Genomic DNA, 22,782 nt, shown 5'->3' with positions numbered 1-22,782 from the left:
AAGCTCGATTTTGAGCTCGACAACTTAATCAAACCAAGCTCAAGCCCAAGCGTATTCGGCTCGTGAGCTCGCAAACATGTTCGTTAATAGGCTCGCGAGCTCGAACTTAGCTCGTTTAGGTGGCTCGTCAGCTCGAGCTTGACTCATTTGTTGAGTTGACAAACAAAAATATTAGTACTAATAAAAGTTAAACTTTTATGTCTAATATAAAATTAGTTCATAGATATATTTAATTTTAACAAGCTCGAATCAAGTTCGAATTCGAGCTCAATTGTATGTTTTACGAGCTCGAAAACGAGCCGAGCTCAAGTCAGGCTTGTTAAATATGATAAACGAGCTATTAATAAACCAAGCTCGAGCCCGACTTGATTAACATGATAAACGAGCTTTTAACGAGTCGAACTCGAGCTTTTCACAAGCTTAGTAATTTCAAGACAAGTCGAATTCTAGCCTGATGATAAAAGCTCGAATAAGCTCGAGCTCTATCAATCTTAAACGAGCCAAACTCAAGCCAGATTATAAAAGCTCGAATCAAGCTCGAGCTCGAGCTTGAATTAATCTTAAACGAGCCAAACTCAAGCCTGATACTGTTCGACTTGATTTGGATCGTTTACATCCCTATGTATACCTCAACATATATCAATGGTGAAAACAATGGTCTAATTTCACTCTTCATTTGTGATTACGGTTGAGTTTGTGTAAACTCCACACAAATGCTATCAACAAAATGGAGCTCGATTTCTAAAATATATTCAACTATTTACAAAGAAATAGACTACACCAAGCGCCGAATCTCCAAAGTTCTGATACTCAGCATCACGACATTTTGTACCAGAATGCGGCGTCCAAAAATATCCGCAACCATTTTGCCTTCACAGTTGTATCCCTACTTCTTCGAGTGCAGCTGACATCGTGGCAGACGCCTCTTCGAGTGTTCTTTTCTTTTGCACGGTGGTAAATGCCTCCACGATATCCCTCTCCTCCCAATCATCGAAGACATCACTTCCAATACCGCATTCGAGTCCAGCATTTACCTGTCAGGACGTAAAGGGATCAGCAAAGTCCGTGTCGCATCAGCATTGATATATGAAAAAATGGGTACAAGAGTCGACTAACCTCTTTTACTATCTCCTTCACCCGTCTCAAGGAACCTAGGACACCGACATGAACTTCTTTGCCTTTTCTTAGTACTCGAATTCCACAATCTTTCACTAGTTTTCCCTCTGTCACCATGCATCCAGCAACACGGCCACTGCCACTACTAAATACTGCCCTTATCTCTGCTGAACCCATCGGTACTTGCTCCTACAGAAATTAAAAAAAGACTTGTGTTACTGCTGCTCAACACACTGATGACGGGGACATATATGGATTTATTGACAATTTTCGTAAGAGACACGCATCAGGAACCCCCAGCGAGATATTCATGATTAGAACCATCAAAATCTAGTTACATGATGACATTTTAGCATGAACTGAGGACCTTCCTAATGCAATACCTAAAAGATCAGGCAAGTAAATAAATAAGTACTTTTTAATACTTTTACTTTAAACGAATTCCAGTTTTGCATGGGCATTGCTGATCCAGGAAACATGCCACAAATTGATTAAAATAAAAACAGAAACTCAAAATCCGTTTTCGTCACTCTCAAATTAAGCGCTATCTGCACCTGAAATCAGATCAAGCACCAAACAAGTCCATGGATCCACTAAATAACCAGACACGACATTTTTTTGCCTGCAGGTTTTATACTAAACTCTCCAATGATCTAAAAGAAAATATAAAACGAGTCTAAACATAGGCTTACATCAACGAGATCCAGAAGACCCTCCATTGCATTCCGCACATCATCAATAAGTTCATATATAACTTTATATAGCCGGATTTCAACACTTTTGTTATCTGTGTAACTCTTCACCGAACCGGGTGTTTTGACATTGAAGCCAAAAATAATAGCGTTGCTTGCCACTGCCAAGTCAACATCACTGGTGCTCACATCCCCAGTAGCTTGCAGCAGGAACTTCAGAGTGATGTTTTCTTGAGGAAGCACTTGCAAAGCTTGCTTTATGGCCTCAATGGATCCCTGGTCAATATTAATTAATTTTTTTATCTTTTACACATGATCTGTATCACAAGTTTACTCATAGGTTATATGGTCATTTCTCAATCTTAAAGACAGATTAAAAAAATAGCATAAGATAATTTAGTACAATTCATATCATCAGAATCGAAAGTACATTTATTATGTCTATCTTATTGCCTCTGAACAAACATATCTTAGCTATTATATTTGTCAGTCTATCGAGAAATTTGTGGAAGCATCCGTACTTGATTTCATCACATTGAGAATTCGTATCAATCGATGAAACATGAGAGAATGCCATCATACCTAAAAAAAATCTCAGGCGAGAGCGCTCATGTTCAAGGCAATAGTCAACACATAGGATGGTGTAGCCCAGATTATTTTCGAGCTAATTACAGAATAATTAGTCCATCGGTGATTTAATACTACCAATAATAGGAGAATCAGTCTGGCCAGTCTAAAATAATTTGATTTTAGGTATAAGCAGGTATAAAAAGAACTGTATTATCTAACTTATGCTTCCAAAGCATATTGATAACCCTACCTGAACATCAACCTTCAATATTATATTGAGTTGGTGCAGATCTAATCCAGCATTCTTCCCAGCTGAAACAGCAGATGCTAAAGAAGAAAGTGTCACCTTCCCATCTCCAGCTTTTTCTGTTATACGTTCATTTCTCAAATACTCTGCTCGCAACCCTGCCTTTTCTCGAGCAATATCAAGAGATGCAACAACCTCAAACTCATCACCAGCTAAAGGAACATTGCTCAATCCAAGAACCTGTCAAAGTGTTAATACCAAATAATTCAGTGGAAAAAAAACAAAGTTAATACTTCATAGTGTTTTTAAGCGTTTTAGGAAATACAAATGTCATCTCATGAAATAATTTATTAGCTTATTGATGACATCATATATATTTGGTTATTTTAATTTAATGGTATATAAATAATTTAACATTTTAAAATATAGAGTAAGTAGCTAAAACTAATGTAATAATAATAGAGTATTTTTGCGGAACGAAGTTTAATTATAAGTAATGATTATGCTGGGGGATCTACAATTGAAAGAAAATAGAGTTTTGGGAGATTGTAAGGGAATGTGATCACTTTATTTTTATTTCCACAAACCAATTTCTCATTCCCTAAAACAAAATTCCTCATTCTCCTTTTCACAATCAAATTTTCGCTCATCTTTTTACTTCCCAACACAATTATTAGTCCTAAGTAAACAATTCCATCCTTTCCCAAAAACCTCGTACTATACAAAATATACTATTCACATTTTATTATAATTTTCAACCATTCTTGACATGATTTAACACATATAATAATAACTTTATTTTCTCGCAATAAAAGCAAACATATTTTATTTCACAAAAAATTTCCCACGGCTCTTTTCCCAAAACTCCCAAAATAAAATCAAACATTTTGGCTTTATTTAGGCAGAAGAGAACCATTTTAAAAAATGCTTTCAAAATATCCAAGCTTTAAATAAAAAAGACAGCAACATAAGCAACAGTCATGGGATTGAAGTAATGGAAGGCAGGAGGAGGGGAGGGGGTGGGGTGGATTGAATTGAAGAATGAATAAAAGTTAGCAAAAGACTGAGTTAAATTACAACAGAAATCCTGTCCAACCACTCAGAAAAATGAAGGCACCTCTAGGTAACAACATCGGTCTGTTAAGAAAGATCCGTTCCCAATATAATGTTTTAACATTCAGAGGAATGAAAATCAAGATAGTTTAACAACAAGCGTTTCCAACATCCGGAATGACGTGTCTGCAGAACTTCTAAAATATCAACCTTTTCTATCAAAAATGATGCCATGTACCAAAGAAAGCCGCGAAAAAATTATCATTTCTAGCACAGTGTATCGCAAGTTGCAACAACCATTCAAGCACATGAATAACTTACTAAACACTCATGTTGTGGTTGCGGTAAAAGATCGTGCACAGTGATCCTATTTAACAAATAGAGTAATAGACAAAGATATGACATCGAAAATAAACATGACTAACAGCATACCTGTACTGGAATAGAAGGACCAGCTTCATCAACCTTTGTCCCCTGATCATCAAATATTGCCCGCACCTGAAATTTTTGAACAATGAAATCTATCGGACAACAGTGGCAAACCAATACAAGACACTAAGGTTGCATGTACAAACCTTTCCAAACGCTTCACCACAAACTACTGTATTTCCTCTTCTGAGTGTCCCATTTTGCACAATAAAGGTAGCCACAGGTCCCTTGGATTTATCAAGACCTGCTTCAATCACTGTTCCTTTAGCACTCCTATCTGGATTAGCCTTCAGGTCTTGCAACTTAACAGGAACATTATAGCAAAATTCAGAGCTATTGATATACAAATATAAACAAATCATTCAAAATATACTACAGGTATTTTCCATGTTTAATCATCCATACTCTCCAAGAACCATGCACTAAAGTGAAGGTGAGTTTGAATACAAGGATTTGAATCACGAGTGTGTTTTCCATCAACCGTGATTATAAGCATATAGTAACGGGTCCTCATTATAGAAGCACGTGTCAAAGGGTGACACAAAAGGGGTAAAGAATATAAACAAATCGAATAGCTACATGTGCTCAGAAGCGAAGAGCTAATACCATCATAAGCAAAATAATAGTCTCAAGTACCTCAGCAACAAGCATGACAGTTTCCAGTAAATCATCTATATTTTCTCCCTTAAGAGCACTTATCTGTGAAGAATGATGGAGTGTTAGCACCTATGCAAATAAAACTAGGCTCGCACAGAACCCCGAGACTCTGTTTTGTTACCTTGACCATTGGAACGTCGCCACCCCACTCTTCAGGCATTAAACCAATGGAAGAAAGTTCTTGTAGAACTCGATCAGGATTAGCTCCATCCTTATCTATCTAGAATGAGGGGAAATAAAATAAAAAGTTGTGGAAAGAAGAAAGTGCCAACTACCAAGGGAACATACAACTATCAATGAGCTTTAGTACAAATATACCTTATTTATAGCTACCACAATTGGCACCCCAGCCGCTTTGGCGTGGGCAACAGCCTCACTTGTTTGAGGTCGGAGTCCATCGTCAGCTGCCACTACGATGATGGCAATGTCTGTCACTCTGGCTCCACGAGCTCTCATTGCTCCGAATGCCTATAGAAACATATTTAGTGAATAAAATACAAGCTTACATGATTAAGCATTAAGCCTCATTAAAGCGATCAAGTGGCACTCTTTTTAGTGCATGCATCATATATTGAGAGAACTAGAAAGGAAAACTGCAATAGTACCAGCATAAGATGGAGATAAGATTACCTCGTGTCCAGGAGTATCAAGAAAAACACATGTTTGTGGCTTGCCATCTATAGGTACTTGAACCTTATAAGCCCCAATTCCTTGAGTAATCCCACCAGCTTCAGATGCTGCCACCTACAATGTACAAGAGTTAGCATTGATTTTCCTAGCAACTGTTATCTCATAAAAGTAGAGCAGGTTCACAAGCATGTATCAAATCCTCAGACTTGGCAGTGATATGCCATATAGACATTACAAAGACTTCACATTGCGTGCATACCTTGCTCTTCCGTATGTAATCCAAAAGTGTCGTCTGCACGAGAACAAACCTGTTAGATGGAGCTTGCAGATATCAATTCCAATATCAAAGAAACAAAATGATGCTGTTCCTAACCTTTCCATGATCAACATGACCCATTATGGTCAAAACAGGAGGTCTGTCTTTTAATTTGTCCATGTCATTTTCATCAAAAATCTTTTTTTTTTTTGCCATTTCTTCTACCCTCACAGGGATAGCATCAATGACTTCCACCTGATATTCTCTGCATACCATCTTCACCATGTCTTTGCTAAGCTTCTGAACACCATCAGGTTTAATTCCTTTGGAGTAGAAATACCCAAGAATTTCACCTTCACTGATGACCAAGTTGCAGGCCAACTCTTCAATCAACATGCCATCTTCACCAACTTCCATCATTTCTACTTTAACAGGAGCAGCATCATGGGCTGCTCGGAGTCTAGCAGCTTTTCGGCTTGCTTTACTCCATTTTCTTCCTTTTCTCAAAGTGGTAGCCCCAGGAATTGAAACATTGAGTTCTGATGCATCCTCATCAAGAATTACATTGTCATCATCAACCATGCGTCTCCGAGGCCCTTCTGATGTGCCACTTTTTTTTCGAAATTCGGCCTTAAATTTTCCAGGTACAGGGCTCTTCCCTGGCTTTCGAGGGGCTAAAACAGCTTGAGCAATCACAGGATCAACCACAGGTTTTTTAGACGCAAATTTGTCGATTAAAATTGGTTTACGCTCTTTCATCTTCGTACCTGTATCAGATTCATCAGAAACAGGAGACTTGGCAGCTGCATTAACATCCTTCAAGACAACGGGTTTCTTGAGAAAAGGAGGAGGAGCTACAGAGGGTTTTGCCTGTAACCTTGGCTGAACTTTCTGAGGAGGCTGGGGGACCCTAGATGGAGAAACAGACTGATATCCAGTCACCTCTCCTCCACCTATTTTAGGTTCCTGTTTCGGAGGTCCCTTCACAACTTTTGGCACATTAGTGACTGGATTACCCTTCCTCCAAACGCTCTTCACAGTCTTATACTTGATATCTAAATTTTCCATCTCAATAACCAGCCTGCCTTTGTTTTGCTTAGATACTTCATTCTTAGACTGATTATTCCTTGGCACATACACCTTCTTGCCAGTCTCTAGCTTTTCTGCCTTCTCCAACACCTCCCCTAGAGACTCGATCATCTTACTTCTCTCATCATCGTTCACATTCTTATTGCCTAAACCTTCTCGAAGTCTGGGTTCATCCCAAGACATACTCTGGAGGGGTTCAATTCCCGATCCCGATTTCAAAACCGGCCTAGGGGCGGCCCTCAGAAAAGTCTCATTGTCTTTACCATCTCCGTACGTGGAATCAAGAGATACCGAACTACCTTGTTCTGTAACGTAATTAGTAGTTAAAGAAAATCTACAAACACCAGCATACCTCCATCTCTTGCCAATGCAAAACCTTCTACAACTACAAAGGTTCCTGTGAAAGGATACCCTCCTAACTAAACAAACAGAGCCATCAAAATTACCAAAAGAATTCATCTTCACGCTTCCCAAATTCGCCAAGGAAGCTAAAGAAGCCATTATCAAAACTTATGCACCATTAATCATCCACGGGCAACTCTTTCTGCACCAATCACCACTTGAACACAAGCCAATGAAATCTTCCAACACACTACAAAAAGTAAAAATATTCAAACTTGATATCCGACCTCCACACGCAGCTCACCAATATCGTTCAACCCGGTAAAGAAAATCCAGCAATTGGTGAAACCCAGTTCAGAAAGGCGTTGATGACATTCGCGGAGTAAAAAAAAAAAATTGACAGTATAGACCTGCGACCTATGGAATGAGTGGCTTCAAATGTTTGATTTTGGCTACAGTAACTTCACTAGATAGGTTAATGGCAAGGGAACAGACATGGGTTGGCTTGTGCTTGTGTGGCCATTTCTTTGCCTGTCAATGCCATGGTTGCACTTTGCATGATTAGGCTTTGGCTGACATTCAAATTTCAGTATTTTTCTCTCCCATTTTTTCACTCTCTTGTGCATTCTATTTCTCTTCTATTATCCTTTTAATCAATTTGCCGTCATCTACTTTTTATTACAACATTTCGCCGTACCACGTTATATTCTCATCTACGCGTCTCGCTCCCTCCCGAAATGTGATATTCTTTTGTTTGTGGATATTATATATGCTAATTTTCATTAGATTATAAAACGTAAAATTTGCCCTAAAAACGTGTGTGGTGTTATGTAAGCGTGTGGAATAGCCACGTGACTAGTTAGATGAGTTCAAATATCCTCGAGAACAATATTTTTCATGATGAATTGTACATGTAACAAATCTTTTTTGATGATACACATATTATTGTCACGATCGATCATACGGATACGATTCGGATTAAATCTAAAATTTATGGTTTTATCCAGGCTCGAGTCTAACATGTTGATGATGAACTGTTTTCAAATGTATTTTTATTGTTTAGATAATTAAGATCGTAAAATTCAAATTCATTTTTTACATGTTTGTATAATATTTCATATTAATTATAATGAGTTTCAAATTCATCTAATAATTATATTATTTGAAATTCATTCTACTTTATATTATTAATATGTAAATAAGTATAGTGTATATTTAATATTTTATTTATTATCAATGTGGATATTGTCAATATTTCTTCGGTATCTTAACTAATAAGTTGCATGTTTTTTTTGGTAATAAGTTAACTAGATATTATATATACATCTTTTCAAAATAATATATATATATATATATATATATATATATATATATATATTTATATCATTGCGTTGTCAAGATTAATTAGTTTCGGAATTCATGTTTTATTGAATTCATAATTTATTGAATTCAAATTTATTGTAACAGACTGGGAGTTGGGCAGACACTCATCTGAAATGCAATTCAAATCCTAATTATTTGATCAGATAAACTATATTAATGTTAGTTTCAAATTCTATAAATAACATATACACTTCTTTCATTTTTTATCAAATATTTCTCCAATATTCATTATCCAAATATAAAATTGGAGAATATTCACTGTCCAAATATAAAATTTTATATATCTACCAATAACTCTATATCATCATTTTATTTAATTACATACAATTTATGTTTTAATCTTTCTAGATATCATATATATTCATGGTTTTTTGTTTCCAATTAGATTTTTTTTCTTTACACGTTATTAAAAAAAAAGGTTCAAGTGCTTCACCCAAATGCAACGATAAGTAGAACGTAACAGCTCTAGATATTAATATCGACGATATCGAGTTTATTGACGATGATTTATTTTCTACATTTGATGTCCAAGATAATGTGCAAAAATCAAATGTTGGATCTACTCTTCTACTTAGATAATCACTTTTCACTGAGCATTTCTAGAATGTGACATTTTCATATAGAGAAACGTATGCATAATGCAAATATTGCACTGTATCGTATAAATTTTAAAGCGGTGGAGGTTATGGGTTTTTGAAGTGACATATCGAGACGAATAATCTAGTGGAATTTGGTAATGATAGATCTAAAAAAACAAATAATCGGATACACAATTAAGATAATGAATGACTGTATTTGTTTTCGTCAAATATATTTCTTTAGTATTGCATCTAGATTTAATTATAAGAATTATGTCATGAGTCACTACAACCTGTTGCAAATCGTGTTCCACGAACTACACTAACTCGAACATTTAAGAGATAAGTTCGCGACAAAAATAAAAAAAAACTATATAATTTACTAATTTTAAAATAAGGTTTCTATATGTTCTAATATTTGAAATCACAATTGACGAAGTCATTCTATATGAGAATTACTTGTCATTGGATTGATAGTTCATGATTAATTCAACAAATATGAATTGCATATCGGGCAATTGATGAAATCCCGACTGCCAAAAACATTTCCCAATTGATATTTAAAATTTTGGAAAAATATGATTTAACTTTAAAGATTTATTATGTATTATTTGTTACTGCTAGTTATAATACTATGAGTATCGAAAAACTTCAAAAAGTGTGTGAACCTGCAATTGGTGGTTTATTTTTCGACATTCTATGCATTTGTCATGTTTTGGATTTCGTATTTGTCTTATTTATATGTTCATCCAACTGTAATGAAACAACATAGCAAATTTTGTAAGACAAATAGTATGCGACCTAGAAAGTTCTCGTACGATATATCAACTCGTTGGAACTTGACATATAAATTACTAAATATTCATTTGAATACAAAAACTTATTGTGCTTATTTTTTGCACGACATAGTGGAAATTCTAGTTTTTATCTATTATCACATCAGTGGAACATAAGCAAGATAATTTGTGAAATTTTAGAAAAAATTTAACAACGCATATGGACAAACTATATGCAGTTTATTATCCATCGTATCTTCTAGTTTTTAGTAAATCACTGTAATATAATACTGGTTTTTAATGAATATATTATTAATGAATATCTGGGATATTTCAATGGAAAAAATGAAAGCTAAATAAGATAAATATGTTTACTATATTCTTTATTATATTTCTGAATTTTTTTAATCACTTTCATTTTAGATTCTAGATGCAAAATAGATGTTTCAATTGCAATGTCAACAATTTATTATGATGTATCAACTATAATTAAAGATTATTATTCATCACATCGTTATTTGATGGTAAGTCAATGTAGAAATTGTCTGTATGAAATTTATAGAGAATATAAGAAATTCATAAAACATTAAACTCAGTATTTCTAATAGTTATAAATTGACAAAAGTACAAATAATATTAAAAGAAAATATTAAAGGCCCAAAATGATCGTCAAGATCCATACTAGAATTTGAAAATTATTTTACGAATGCTTTTGATTTCAATGAAAAAAATGATAAACAAGAATTCGATATTTTATGGTGGTGGTAATAAAAACACAAAGATTCCTAATTTTTTCAATCATAGCAAATGAGATCCTAACTTGTCCTATGACAACTGTTGTTGTGGGACAAATATTTAGTGCAGATGGTAACATTTTGTATGCGAGACGATCTAAACAAAATTCATATTCTTTGGAAGCCCAAACATTACTAGATGATTGGACACAAACTGCAAAAAGAGTACAAAGAACGAGATCATGCCGAATGATCTATGACTACAAGAATAAGTAATGGAATTGATTGAGCTACTCCAATTCCAAAAGTAAAAAATGTTAAAAAGTAGGAAATTATGTGAGATTTTATTTTTCTAGCAACTTACAAAGTTCAAACTCTTCCTTATCCTTTATTTAATTTATAAAGACAAAAACTTGTGTGAGACGGTTTCACAGATCGTATTATGTGAGACGGATATCTATTTTGGGTCATCTATTAAAAAGCATTATTTTTTATACTAAGAGTATTATTTTTTTTTTGTGAAAATCGTTAGGGTTGATCCGTCTTATAGATAAATATTCGTGAGACCGTCTCACAAAAGACCTACTCATTAAGAAATCAGTGTTTCAAACTAGTTTGTTGTAATTGTAAAATATTTTTGCATTAAAAATGATATTTTAAAAATAAAATTATATTCGAAATTATAAAAGCAAAAATTTTTGTGAGACGGTCTCACGGGTCATATTTGTGAGACAGATCTCTTATTTGGGTCACCCATGAAAAATTATTATTTTTTATGCTAAGAGAATTACTTTTTATTGTGAATATGGGTAGGGTTGACTCGTCTTACAGATTATGATCCGTGAGACGGTCTCACATGAGACTCACTCCATTATAAATTATTTTACAATTATAATGATTGAACGGTAATCGTAATAGTTGATTAACCACAACCGTATCATGAACCACAGTTGATGAACCGAACCGGTACGATTAAAGAAAATGACACCAAAAATCGCCTTTTTGAACAGTCACGGTTCTGAACGGACCGTGGTCATGTTACACAGGAATCCCTGCTCTGGGTCTCTTTCTCGCAGTACGTAACCCAAGTGGAGAGAGGCCACGCACCCACAACACTCACGCACATATACTTACGGCTACGCTATGGACAGAGACATTATGAAGGACGAGGCTATAGGCTCCACCGGTGACTCGCTGTTGCCGCCCAGATCTCCTCCCCCGACTCCGACTCCCGCCGCCAGGTGAATTTACTTGACTGACCTCGCCTCGCCCTTTTGCTTCCAAATTCGTCTATCACGCTTTGCGGGTTTTTTTCAATAAGTTGTGGATGATTATTTAATTTTTCAGAAGGCGATCGAGTGGCATGTTTAGATGTTTTGTGCGTTCTGTTTCGAAGATTTGTGGTTTTAGAGTGTGAGCTTTTTGCTCGTGTGTGACTGGTTTCTTGGTGATCTTTGGATCTAGTTAGATATGAGGTTTTTGTCGGTGGTATTTTTTGCGTTTTGGTGCAAATTTGGTTTTTTTTTTTTGTTTGTTTTCAATTATTCTCAACAATTAAAGTTGCAATGAATTCCATTTGGTTGACTCTAAGATAAAACGTTGTCTTCTGAGAAAAAAGTTTTCATTTCCATGTTTACCTTTTTTTCTCAACTTGTGTTCAGGATAAACTTAAATGGGTAACGTTTAATGTCAAAATGGGGCTTGATGTTAAATGCATACGGTGATGATTTCAAGCTTCATAATTTCTTAAAAGGATCAGGCGTGGCTTTGTTGTCATTTTTGAGTTAAGGCAAACTTTGACACACATTTGGAATGAGTTTTCGAAGTTTGCTTATAGTTTGTCAAGAAACTTTGCTCCTCAACCATCTGTGTTTAGATTGGTCTCTTAATAATACCAGATGTGCTCGAGTGAAGGAGCGTGTCCTTTGCCTAAAGCACTGATCTGTCCATGTTGGGGAGATTGATGGTGAATTATTGAAAAAGGAGGAGACAAGTTGGCTCTTTATTCTGGATTTCTGGTTAAGATTGAATTTATTGAATAGGTTATGAGTGCAAGCTACTAGCTTTCTCAAATCGATTATTTCCGTACTTCACCATTAATTTATATTTGTTTTGCTCTTTTTTTAACAGTTCTGCAGGGGCATCATCTCCTGCTGTTCCTACTAATGCTGGAAGCACGGACTGGTTTGATCAAGGGCAGAATTCGAAAGGGGGATCCCTCTCTCGTGCTGGTTCACAGCCCATGTACACATCTTTGAGCACGAGTGCTGGTGGTTCTGCTCTTGGTTCATCGCAGCCTTCCTGCAGGCCCTGGGAAAGGGGTGATCTACTAAGGCGCCTGTCGACATTCAAACCTTCTAATTGGTTTGGAAAGCCTAAGGTTTGCACTTGCTTGCTTCGCTATCTTGCAGTTGGCATATTAAAAGTCCCGGTTTTTTTGTCATACTTTTTTCATACAGTCAAGAAACTGTGTTTTCCCCTTTCATTGAGTATTTCATATTTGAGTTTTCAAAAATTGGTTTTAGGAATGTGCATTACGGATTTGTAAATGATAAAACTAAACTTCGATACAGGCTATGATGCTTAAAATTAATATGAAAAAATTCAAATAAAGATTCTTACATAATCAGGATAATTGTAATTAATGACAACAAACCTAACAAGCTAGTTTTCCAATATTTCTGCTTATTTATATAATTACATTGTCAAGGCGACGAATTCTTACCTCACAGATGAGTTGAACTTAGCACAATGATGGGTTCCTCGTATAATGAGCTGATTGCTTTTCCCTTCTAACTTATTTATTATTTTTGAAAATTGAAGATTTAGAAATGTGCATGTCAAGATATGGATTTGTTGGAAATAATATAGATACATAATTTATGGGATTAGATTGATTGTAATCCCGTTAGGATTTTATTGTAGCTGCAATTTATTATTGATTATGATAGTTTCCTTATCTTTAAGGGTGGTATACTTGTATATAAACTGATGTATGTTCATTGATCTAATAAGTGAAAATATATATTTTTCTCTGTTGATTAACATGGTATCAGAAACATCAGACTGATCTTGAGAATAATCCGATTTCTTAGTTTTCTGCTCTATCAATTATGGCAAACACTACTAGAAAAAAATCTGAAGCCGACGTGCACTCCTCTGAGCATTCAGCCATCGTTTGCAAAATATTCACTGTGCATATCGATTGAATGGAAAAATTATTTGAAGTTGTCGCAACTTGTTTGAACAACATTGAAGGGACGAGGAAAGTTGAGCCATTTACTTGGCACAAGGCCTGATTCAAAAGACCCAAACTTTGCAGCATGGGATGAAACAGATTCCCTAGTGATGTCGTGGTTGTGGAATTCGATGATTCCAGAAATAAGTGATACATGTGTGTTCTTTGGTACAGCCAAGGAAATATGGGATTCCATCAAGCAACCATATTCAAAATGGGGTGGCTGAACGGAAATATGGGAATATGGGATTCCATCCAGCAACCATATTCAAACTCTTTCACCTTTCTTCCAAAACAAGGGATTATTCATGAATCTTCTTGTGTTCATACCCCCAAACAAAATGGGGTGGCTGAACGGAAAATTTCGCCACCTTCTTGATGTCATGAGGGCATCCTTGTTTCACAAAAATGTCCCCAAGCAATTATGGGGAGTGGTTGTCCTCACATCAGCTTATCTCATAAACCGACTTCCAACAAAAGTCCTTGATTTTAAAAGCCCTTTAGAAACTCTCACTAAATTCTTTCCCAACTTCCTTAAACAATTTGATTCCAAGAATCTTCAGCAGTGTTGCGTTTGTTCACATTCATCCGCACAATAGGGGCAAACTAGAGAACACGAAAAGTTTTCCTTTGAATTTCCTAGCCTATCTATCCCATCACTACGCCATCAGCATTCATTGATAATTCAAACCCTAACGAAACGATAAAGGAACGAGGAACTCAAGATTTTACGCAGCCACTACAAGTTTATTCTAGAAGGCCAAGACTTGACAGTTTAGTCAAGAATGTTCTATCTTCTCCTATTCGAGCTATGGTTCAATCATGCATACTTTCCTATCCTACCAGAATTTAGCACAAAACCATAAAGCCTTTCTACCAATCTTCACTCCATTCCCGTTCCCAGAAATTTAATTGAAGCATTAGGAAATGAGAAGTGGGAGAATGCCATAAAAGTAGAAATGGAAGCGATGTAATGAACTAAAACATGGGATTTGGTTGAGATGCCTAAACGGAAGAAAATGATTGGATGTAAATGGGTGTTGACTGTTAAATACAAGTCAGATGGTTAAGTGGAAAGATACAAGGCTCAATTGGTTCGGAAGGATATACTCAGACCTATGGCATTGATTACGTGATAACTTTTGCTCCGGTAGCGGAAATTAATACAGTTCGGGACACTTTATAAAGGAGAAGTTGGATAAAGGACTGATTTGCAGACTATAAATCTCATCTAAAGATCAATTGGCAGATATTCTTACAAAAAGGCAACCGAGTAACACCTTCCAGCAAATGGTTATCAAGCTTGGAATGACGTCATCCATTCACTATCTTGAGGGAGGAGTGTCAAGATATGGATTTGTTGGTACTAGAAAGTTGGCAACCTGGAAAAAGGCTTTCTTGTCAAAAAGGGGAAGAGTATCATTGATAGCTTCGGTTTTGACTGCTGTGCCTATATACTTCTTGTCTTTATTTAAGGTTCCGAAAGGAGTGGCGGAGACGATGGAGAAATTAATGAGAGACTTCCTTTGGATGGGAATGATGGAGAATCACATTGTCATATGGTTAGTTGAGAAAAAGTTTGTAGACCGAAGGACAAAGGCGGGTTAGGTCTCGGAAACCTATGTTTGAGAAATACGGCGTTATTGGGAAAATGGTGGTGGAGGTTCAACGTTGGGAATGAAGTGTTGTGGAAAAGAATAATAAAGAGTAAGTATGGGTTACAAGGAAATGGTTGGGATGCAGGATTGGCGAAGAATGTTACTTTTAGATGTCCGTGGAAATTCATTTCATCGACATACACGACTTATCACCGATTAATACGTGTCATGGTTAGGGGGGACTAAAATCAGGTTTTGGGAGGATATTTGGTTGGGAGATTCTTCTTTCTGTGATTTGTTTCCTTCTTTGTATCAGCTATCTTCGGTTCGTAATCTGCCTATATCTTACTTTGGATTTTTTGATAATCCATCTCATGATTTTTCTTGGGATTTGCATTTTCGTCGATCGCTCAATTATCATCGCTTTCAAGCATTTTGGAGGGGGTGAGATTGGTTGAGGGGGTGGAGGATTTCCAACAATGGGAGGGGATTCATCTGAGAAGTTCACGGTCAAATCTTTTTTCCAATCTTTCTTTAAGGATAGTACGGGTGCACGAGATTTCAAAATCTTCAAAATCATTTGGAAATCTCCAATTCCTTCCAAAATTCAAATTTTCTCATGGACGGCCGTCATTGCAAAATTACCTACATCCGAGGTGATACAAAAGAGATATCCTAATTGTGCTCTTTGTCCCAACTGGTGTGTTTTGTGTCGCAAGGATGTCGAAACACAAGATCATTTGTTTATTCATTGCAAGTTTACTCATGCGTTGTGGGCTAAGGCTTTGGAAGAAATGCGACTGGTTTGGGTGGTACCGAAAACAACTCAAGATTTGTTTACAACGGATCTTGGTCATTTGCTGGGCAAAAGAGCAAATTTTTTTTGGAAAGTCTTGATTCATGGGATTAGTTGGGCAGTGTGGTTGGAGAGAAATCGAAGAATATTTGAAGATATGGAAGAAAACACGGAAGATTGCTGGGGGAAGATCAAGCTCTCAATAGCAAATTGGATAGTAGCGGATAAACTGTTTCAGGGATTGACTACATTAGATGTTCTAAGAGATTTGTCAGTTGTGTATTGTTAAGAAATTATGATCTACATTTTCGTCGTAGTGGACCACTAGTCCACTGCTTGTATTGTAAATTTTATTATTAATAATATTGTTATGTTTCCTATATAAAAAAAAGATATGGATTTGTTGGAAAGAATATTGATACAGATTTTATGGGATTAGATAGATTATAATCCGTAACTTGTAGGGATTTTATTGTAGCCGTAATTTATTCTTGATTAGGATATTTTCCTTATCTTTAAGGGTGATATACTTGTACATAAACTGATGTATGTTTATTGATTTAATAAGCAATTATATGTCAGAATGATTTTACGAGTATTGTTTCCTCAGCCTATTGTTTCATTTGTGTAAGTTGGAAACCATGCGGTCTCAAAAAGAAAGATCAAAGTAGGGATAGATTGTTGGCTTTGGTCGCCAAATCTAGTGAGGATACTGGTTAGGGTGTGGAAAGTCAAGCGACTTGGTTTTGGTCAATGTGGAAAACATTAGATACATTTGCAGTAATTATTACTTTGGAAGTAGGATGATCTACACATGTAGTCCAACTATGCTTGGGTTTGGGTCACAAAAAGATACTAATTTCTAGTGAATCTAGCAGATTAAAATTATAGGGACAGAAGGAAAATAAGCACACTCCATCAAATTCCATTTAATGTGGTCTTCTCCATGTATAGTTTTCCTTATGCTAGCCTATTTGTTCTATACTCCATCTTTTATACCTGTCATTTCTTTGTATCAACCTTGATCAGGCTGCTGGTTCACTGGCCTGCGCCCGAAGAGGCTGGGTGAGTGCAGGAGTTGATAAAATTGAATGTGAATCTTGTGGTGCAATTTTGAAGTTTGTTTCATCAACTACCTGGACTCCTTCTCAAGGTGATTCATGCTGTTAGCTTTTGACTATGTACATGCCTCAAATATGCAAGATTTTAGATTGTTATTTAGCTTCTGTTGTTGGTAGTAGACCAGGTTCAAGTAAATTATGAAGTCCGAGGATTCATTTGAGAAAGTTTTTCAACAATTTGATGATGTTTAATCTGAATCGTAGAAGTTCTATTTCTTATTAGATATTGAACATGTGTCTGCCAAGTCCAATTATACTATATATATTGAAAATTCATAAGTCTACGGACTGCGTTGTGCCCCTCCCCACAAAAAAAAGACGAAGAAAGGGAAAAAGGAGATGTATTTGATCAATGTAATATTTGCTGATTTATTATGCAAGTTCTTATCTGAAACTATACTCACAATTTGGGGAATCAGTTTTCTGTGTGACCATGGAGCTACTCAGTCATTTTGGCTATTCTACATCTACGAGCTACTCAGTCATTTTGGCTATTCACTTAGATGTATAACCAACATTCAGAGTTCAAACCAGTCAAACAATCATCGTGGAGGAAATTCAATTGGGTGTTGTTTGTTCATTGGACAAGATTTTTAACTTTTATGGGTTTTCTCAGTTCCTATAAACCTCTCAGTCTCCATCTTGCAGCTAGTAAGGTTCCCCTGGCATATGTATAATTCGTATGCTGGTTGTTATTGTGCTGCTGTAAATGATATTGGAGTCCTGGCGTGCTGTATCCGATCTAAGTGGAAGATGACTCAAACAACTTATTTTATAGAAGACTGCTAAAATTGGCTGAAAAGAGTGAAGCTAAGCAAACTTGACGCTCAACTGAATACTGAAGCACTGCTGCTTATTTACCGCTTAAAATTTATTTCTGATTACTAAGAACTGGTACACTTGTTAAGGTGTAGCTGAACCCCCCTTTTCTCTCTTTAAATTAAGTTGTGAATTGTACTGTGGAACTTGGCCCCCCTTTTCTCTCTTTAAATTAAGTTGTGAATTGTACTGTGGAACTTGGCCTGTGCTCAAATTGCTTTCCATTTTAACATGATTTTCCATACTAAATCTCCCTAAATCGAGCAATAAAGATTTCATAGGCATTACTATTTGTTATTTAACTTTTTTAGAAAGGTAAGCTAATGCCTTGGCGTTCTGCATATTTGTCATATACATAGAAAATTCCATGACTTGGAAAGGTTTATTTTTATTCTAGTAGGTCCCTTGTTGATGAAGAGGGGCTACATCCCTTATTTGGCTGTTGTCACCAGCTAATAATATTCATTAGCCTCCAGAATATAATATATTTAGGCCTAAATTTTCTGGTAATCATCAACTGTCTATATAATTCCTGAAATGCCAGGCATTGTCTGGTGATAGTTGTCCTGAAGATAGTAATTTTATTTTTTTTGCACCAAATTGGCTTGTCTTTTGGTTTGTGTCATTGAATTTCTTTGTTTTTCCATTGATAATATAGTTTCAAGATTCCAATGGCCTGCAAAACTACTATGAGGATGAGGGATGAACTTTTATGCTTATAACTTTGACCCAAGTTTTGTTATTATATGAATTAGATTAATTAGTGATACTCTCGTTCTGCATTGTTTATTATATATTCTTAGCAACTCATCATCATCTTTAGTAGGCTTTGGTTGCTTCTTTGACCAGAAAAAAGGTTTTTTTGTTTTTGTTAGTTACACATTGCTCTACTCATGTTTTTGTCTTCTGTGGTAGCTGATGGTGCTGGGGAAGAATTTGCCAAGAGACTTGATGAAGGGCATAAAATTACTTGTCCATGGACAGGAAACTGCTGTGCAGATAGTTTAGTGCAGTTCCCGCCAACTCCACCATCAGCACTTATTGGTGGTTACAAGGACCGTTGTGATGGATTACTCCAGTTTACCTCACTTCCTGTTGTGGCTGTATCTGCGATTGTGCAAATGAAGGCATCAAGGGGCCCAGAAATTGAACGATTAATGGCTCAGTCCCTGTTTTCAGGCAGTGAATCTGGCATTAAGTTGGAGATTATATTTGGAGCTGATAACTCCAGAGAAGATTTTTTCACATACTCTCGAGTAATTAACAAATGGAGATTTAGGGTTAATTTTGTTTTTACGCTCTTCCTGACAAATGGCATTTGATTGAAGTTATACTAATATTGTAGGCTCAGAAGTTGATAAGCCTGTGTGGATGGGAACCGAGGTGGCTTCCAAATGTTCAGGATTGTGAAGAACATTCTGCTCAATCAGCTAGAAATGGATGCTCAATTGGTCCATCAATATATCATGGTCCTCCTCGTGATCCTGTCCGTGTAAAGAAAGCATTGTGTTCTTCCTCAAAAAAGGATAACACCATAAATGAAATGACTGTTAACAAGTCTAAAGGTCTATCGAGATCCCCTTTGTTGGATTGTAGCTTATGTGGTGCAACAGTTAGAATTTGGGACTTCCTCACTATCTCACGTCCTGCTTGTTATGTTCCCAATAATATTGATGTTCCTGAAACCAGCAAGAAGATGGCACTGACGCGCGGAATAAGTGCAGCGAGTGGCATTAGTGGATGGGTTGCTGCAGATGGTACCAGAAAAGAGCATGCAGAGGACCCTGATGAAGCTGAAACTGGTGAAGGAAAATCATTGTCAAATATCGGAGTAGATCTGAATCTCACTATATCAGCTGGGGTGTCATCTTCACGGCTGAACGTGGCCGTTGTGTCTAATCAATACCATCATGTGCATATAGGCAGAGAGTTACTGACCGGTCAACCCTCTAGCAGTGAGGTTGGAGATCGTGCTGCCTCATACGAATCACATGGTCCCAGTTCTCGCAAGCGGAACATAGATGAAGGTGGAAGCACAGTTGACATTCCACCATTATTTATGCAACAGGCAGATAGCATCGAAGGAACTGTGATTGACCGTGATGGTGATGAAGTCAATGATGGTAAGCAGTACTCTGCTGGCCCTTCAAAGCGTTCTCGTGACTCCGATATCGTTGAGCCCCGCCTGTCATCATACACAAAAGTTTCTTCTGGTGCTGGTCCTAGCCAGTTGTTTGGTTTTGATTTCGGCGATTATGCTCCTAAAGATGATTTTTTTGATCTTGGACACGATCATTTAATTGGTAATCCATCCACTAGAGATTCAACACATGTCTCCTCTGTTATTGCTATGGACACCATCTATCATAGTGCAGATAATGATTCTATGGAAAGTGTCGAGAACTTTCCAGGAGACTTCGACGACATACATTTGCCTTCTACATCTACGGTCAAGAACACAGATCCCATCGAGACATCTGAATTGAACTATAGTAATCAAGCACAGCAGAGTACTTGCCCAGCTGTTGTCAGAAGTGCTGGTGAAATGGGTGTTAGCAGCACAAACGAAGAAGAAGTCGTGAATGCTGATACTGCTACTGGACAAGGCAGAGATGGTCCCAGCTTTGGAATTAGCGGAGGAAGTGTTGGAATGGGCGCTAGCCATGAAGCTGAAATTCATGGAACAGATGCTTCTGTCTATCGAACTGATAGCATTGTCGCTGATGTAGAACCTGTTGCTGAGATAACAGATGCCCAGGGTCAGACAGGGGAAATTGCTCCAGATCCTGGGGTAATGGGTGATTTTGTACCCGAGGAAATGGATCGCGAGGATCCTCATGGTGACAGTCAGGATCTGATGTCTCGATCTATAGGAAGGGCGGATAGTGGCTCCAAAATCATTGGCTCGGCCAAGGCAGAATCTTTTGAGAGTGGTGAAAAGACCAGTAGCATGAGGGCCACTCCCCATCAGAATAGTCCTCATCCTTCTGTTTCTTGCAATGCCATTTTATGCTCTGGGTTTGAAGCATCCAAGGAAGAAGTTACTCAGGCTGCCAAGACAACTGATGATGGTGGATATGTTGAATCTGGAAATTTGGTTGCAAGTGAGACAGGTATGTTGTTAAGCTTTTGACGAACGTCATTTAACTGCTGCAGGGGTAATATATTGATCAGACTTTTGTAGGCTTATGTTGATAATAGAATCCATTATCTTCACATTTTAAGGTGGCAGCCAAGTTTGAAAAAAAAATGTGATTGCGGATGGTAAGTTCCAATTTCTGGATACTCTTCCGTGTTTGTTGTATGATCCCGATCTTCTGCATCGTGCTTGAGAATGGTTGCACCAAAGCCAGTTCTTGATATGCTTCAATTATCAATTGCTTACTTTTTATATTATATCGCTGATTATAGGAACCTTTATGTCGGTATTAGCTCAACCTTAGTAACAAGGTATTTTTGTTATTTGGATCGTTGGTAGGGCCTCCCAATGGCGAAAGTAACTATGATGAAGCAATTGAATTTGATCCAATTAAGCATCATAATTACTTCTGTCCTTGGGTGAATGGTGATGTTGCGGCAGCAGGGTGTGGTAGCAGCAGCGGCTCTAGTTCCACTGCTGTTTCTTTAGCGCTTTGTGGTTGGCAGCTGACTTTAGATGCTTTGGACGCTTTCCAAGCACAAGGACACGTTCCGGTCCAAACGGTGGAGTCAGAATCAGCAGCTTCCATGTATAAGGTTTGTGATTCGAATATCCTATTTTTGGTCTGCTTCTGTTGCCCCATCTATTTATATAACCTGTAAAAATTTCGAGAAATTACAAATCCATTTCTCAAATGATAGGATGTGGAAATAGAAATTTGCGTGCGATTTTCTTCACCTTCTTCATTTGCGCGATTTTCTTCACCTTCATTTGCCTGCGTTAGTGATTTGATTTTTTAGCTTGTTAAAACTGGATTCTGAAAATTATATGTACCCTTGAGCCTGTCTTAGCCAGGCCTCTCTATGTCACCATACTCGTATTTGTAGGAAACTACTTTATCACCTGGCACAATTTGCAGGATGACCATCTAACTCCTGGTCGAAAACTCTTGGCGCGCCAGTCTCTCAGCAAGAGCCGTGGCAGAAAATGAATTTGGAACAAAGATCCAAAACTTGGTAACATCCTCGTCAATAGATAACTACTCCTGAAAAAAACTGGATCGAAAAAACTTGAACTATTTTCTTAATTGATTCGCTAACCGTACTTCATTTTGTCTTGAATTTAACTATTTTTTTCCTGCCGTGGCATTGCAAGGTAACTAGTCCCACGGTGGTATATCTAAAATTTGCTGTATTCGATTTGTAAAGAAGCATGACAAATATAATTTTTACGAGCTTGCAGTTTGTGATTATCCAGAGATCAGTCGGAGCTCATGCGGTGTAGAAGTTATCTGTTGTTTTTCGTGGTTTTTTGTTTAGTTGAAACCAAAATTTTATAAACTGTTATTAGTTTTAGATACAAGGGACCCTTGTGCCTCCACCACATTTTCTTCAATTCTGAAGCTTTGTTAAATGAAGGTTTGGTGTATTGTTCAACTATGGAGAGACATGGTACTTGGTTTTGTGAACTGTAATCCAAGACTCCTGGTTTCAATCCCCAAGTATTTGCATGATTTTTT

The 22,782-nt window shown here is 36.9% G+C and overlaps 2 protein-coding genes across 5 annotated transcripts; one reads left to right on the top strand and one right to left on the bottom strand.

Moving 5' to 3' along the window:
- Positions 1 to 660: 660 nt before the first annotated feature.
- LOC140836584 (translation initiation factor IF-2, chloroplastic-like) lies at positions 661 to 7,777 on the bottom strand. Of its 2 annotated transcripts, XM_073202212.1 has the most exons (13): positions 7,492 to 7,777; positions 5,768 to 7,331; positions 5,654 to 5,686; positions 5,395 to 5,508; positions 5,083 to 5,232; positions 4,886 to 4,984; positions 4,744 to 4,806; positions 4,254 to 4,409; positions 4,111 to 4,176; positions 2,629 to 2,865; positions 1,809 to 2,084; positions 1,117 to 1,305; positions 661 to 1,034 (listed from the first exon to the last, which is right to left on the bottom strand). In XM_073202212.1, the coding sequence occupies exons 2-13, from the start codon at positions 7,238 to 7,240 to the stop codon at positions 873 to 875; spliced, it is 3,018 nt and encodes a 1,005-aa protein (XP_073058313.1). In that variant the 5' UTR covers positions 7,241 to 7,331; positions 7,492 to 7,777; the 3' UTR covers positions 661 to 872. The 2 variants fall into 2 exon arrangements, with proteins under 2 accessions (XP_073058313.1, XP_073058312.1); XM_073202211.1 differs by having other exon boundaries at positions 5,768 to 7,776.
- Positions 7,778 to 11,576: 3,799 nt separating this feature from the next.
- Positions 11,577 to 22,760, top strand: LOC140836583 (uncharacterized). 3 transcript variants are annotated; one of them, XM_073202209.1, is made up of 8 exons: positions 11,577 to 11,793; positions 12,683 to 12,932; positions 17,214 to 17,337; positions 19,040 to 19,380; positions 19,470 to 21,237; positions 21,603 to 21,859; positions 22,183 to 22,279; positions 22,506 to 22,760. In XM_073202209.1, exons 1-7 carry the CDS (start codon positions 11,696 to 11,698, stop codon positions 22,252 to 22,254), a joined length of 2,910 nt encoding a protein of 969 aa, XP_073058310.1. In that variant the 5' UTR covers positions 11,577 to 11,695; the 3' UTR covers positions 22,255 to 22,279; positions 22,506 to 22,760. The 3 variants fall into 3 exon arrangements, with proteins under 3 accessions (XP_073058310.1, XP_073058311.1, XP_073058308.1); XM_073202210.1 differs by having other exon boundaries at positions 22,419 to 22,760; XM_073202207.1 differs by having other exon boundaries at positions 22,183 to 22,760.
- The last annotated feature ends 22 nt before the right edge of the window (positions 22,761 to 22,782 follow it).

Source organism: Primulina eburnea, chromosome 7 (genome assembly GCF_022965805.1).
Source record: "Primulina eburnea isolate SZY01 chromosome 7, ASM2296580v1, whole genome shotgun sequence".
Taxonomy (NCBI): Eukaryota; Viridiplantae; Streptophyta; class Magnoliopsida; order Lamiales; family Gesneriaceae; genus Primulina; species Primulina eburnea.
This window is presented reverse-complemented; position numbering and strand designations above follow the sequence as displayed.

Coding starts and splice junctions, on each gene's coding strand:
- LOC140836584 (XM_073202212.1), bottom strand. CDS start 7,240: ATGGCTTCTTTAGCTTCCTTGGCGAATTTGGGAAGCGTGAAGATGAAT. Junction 5,509..5,653: donor ATTACATACGGAAGAGCAAG/GTATGCACGCAA, acceptor TGTACATTGTAG/GTGGCAGCATCTGAAGCTGG. Junction 2,866..4,110: donor GTCCTTCTATTCCAGTACAG/GTATGCTGTTAG, acceptor ACACTTTGACAG/GTTCTTGGATTGAGCAATGT.
- LOC140836583 (XM_073202209.1), top strand. CDS start 11,696: ATGGACAGAGACATTATGAAGGACGAGGCTATAGGCTCCACCGGTGAC. Junction 12,933..17,213: donor ATTGGTTTGGAAAGCCTAAG/GTTTGCACTTGC, acceptor AACCTTGATCAG/GCTGCTGGTTCACTGGCCTG. Junction 21,860..22,182: donor CAGCAGCTTCCATGTATAAG/GTTTGTGATTCG, acceptor CACAATTTGCAG/GATGACCATCTAACTCCTGG.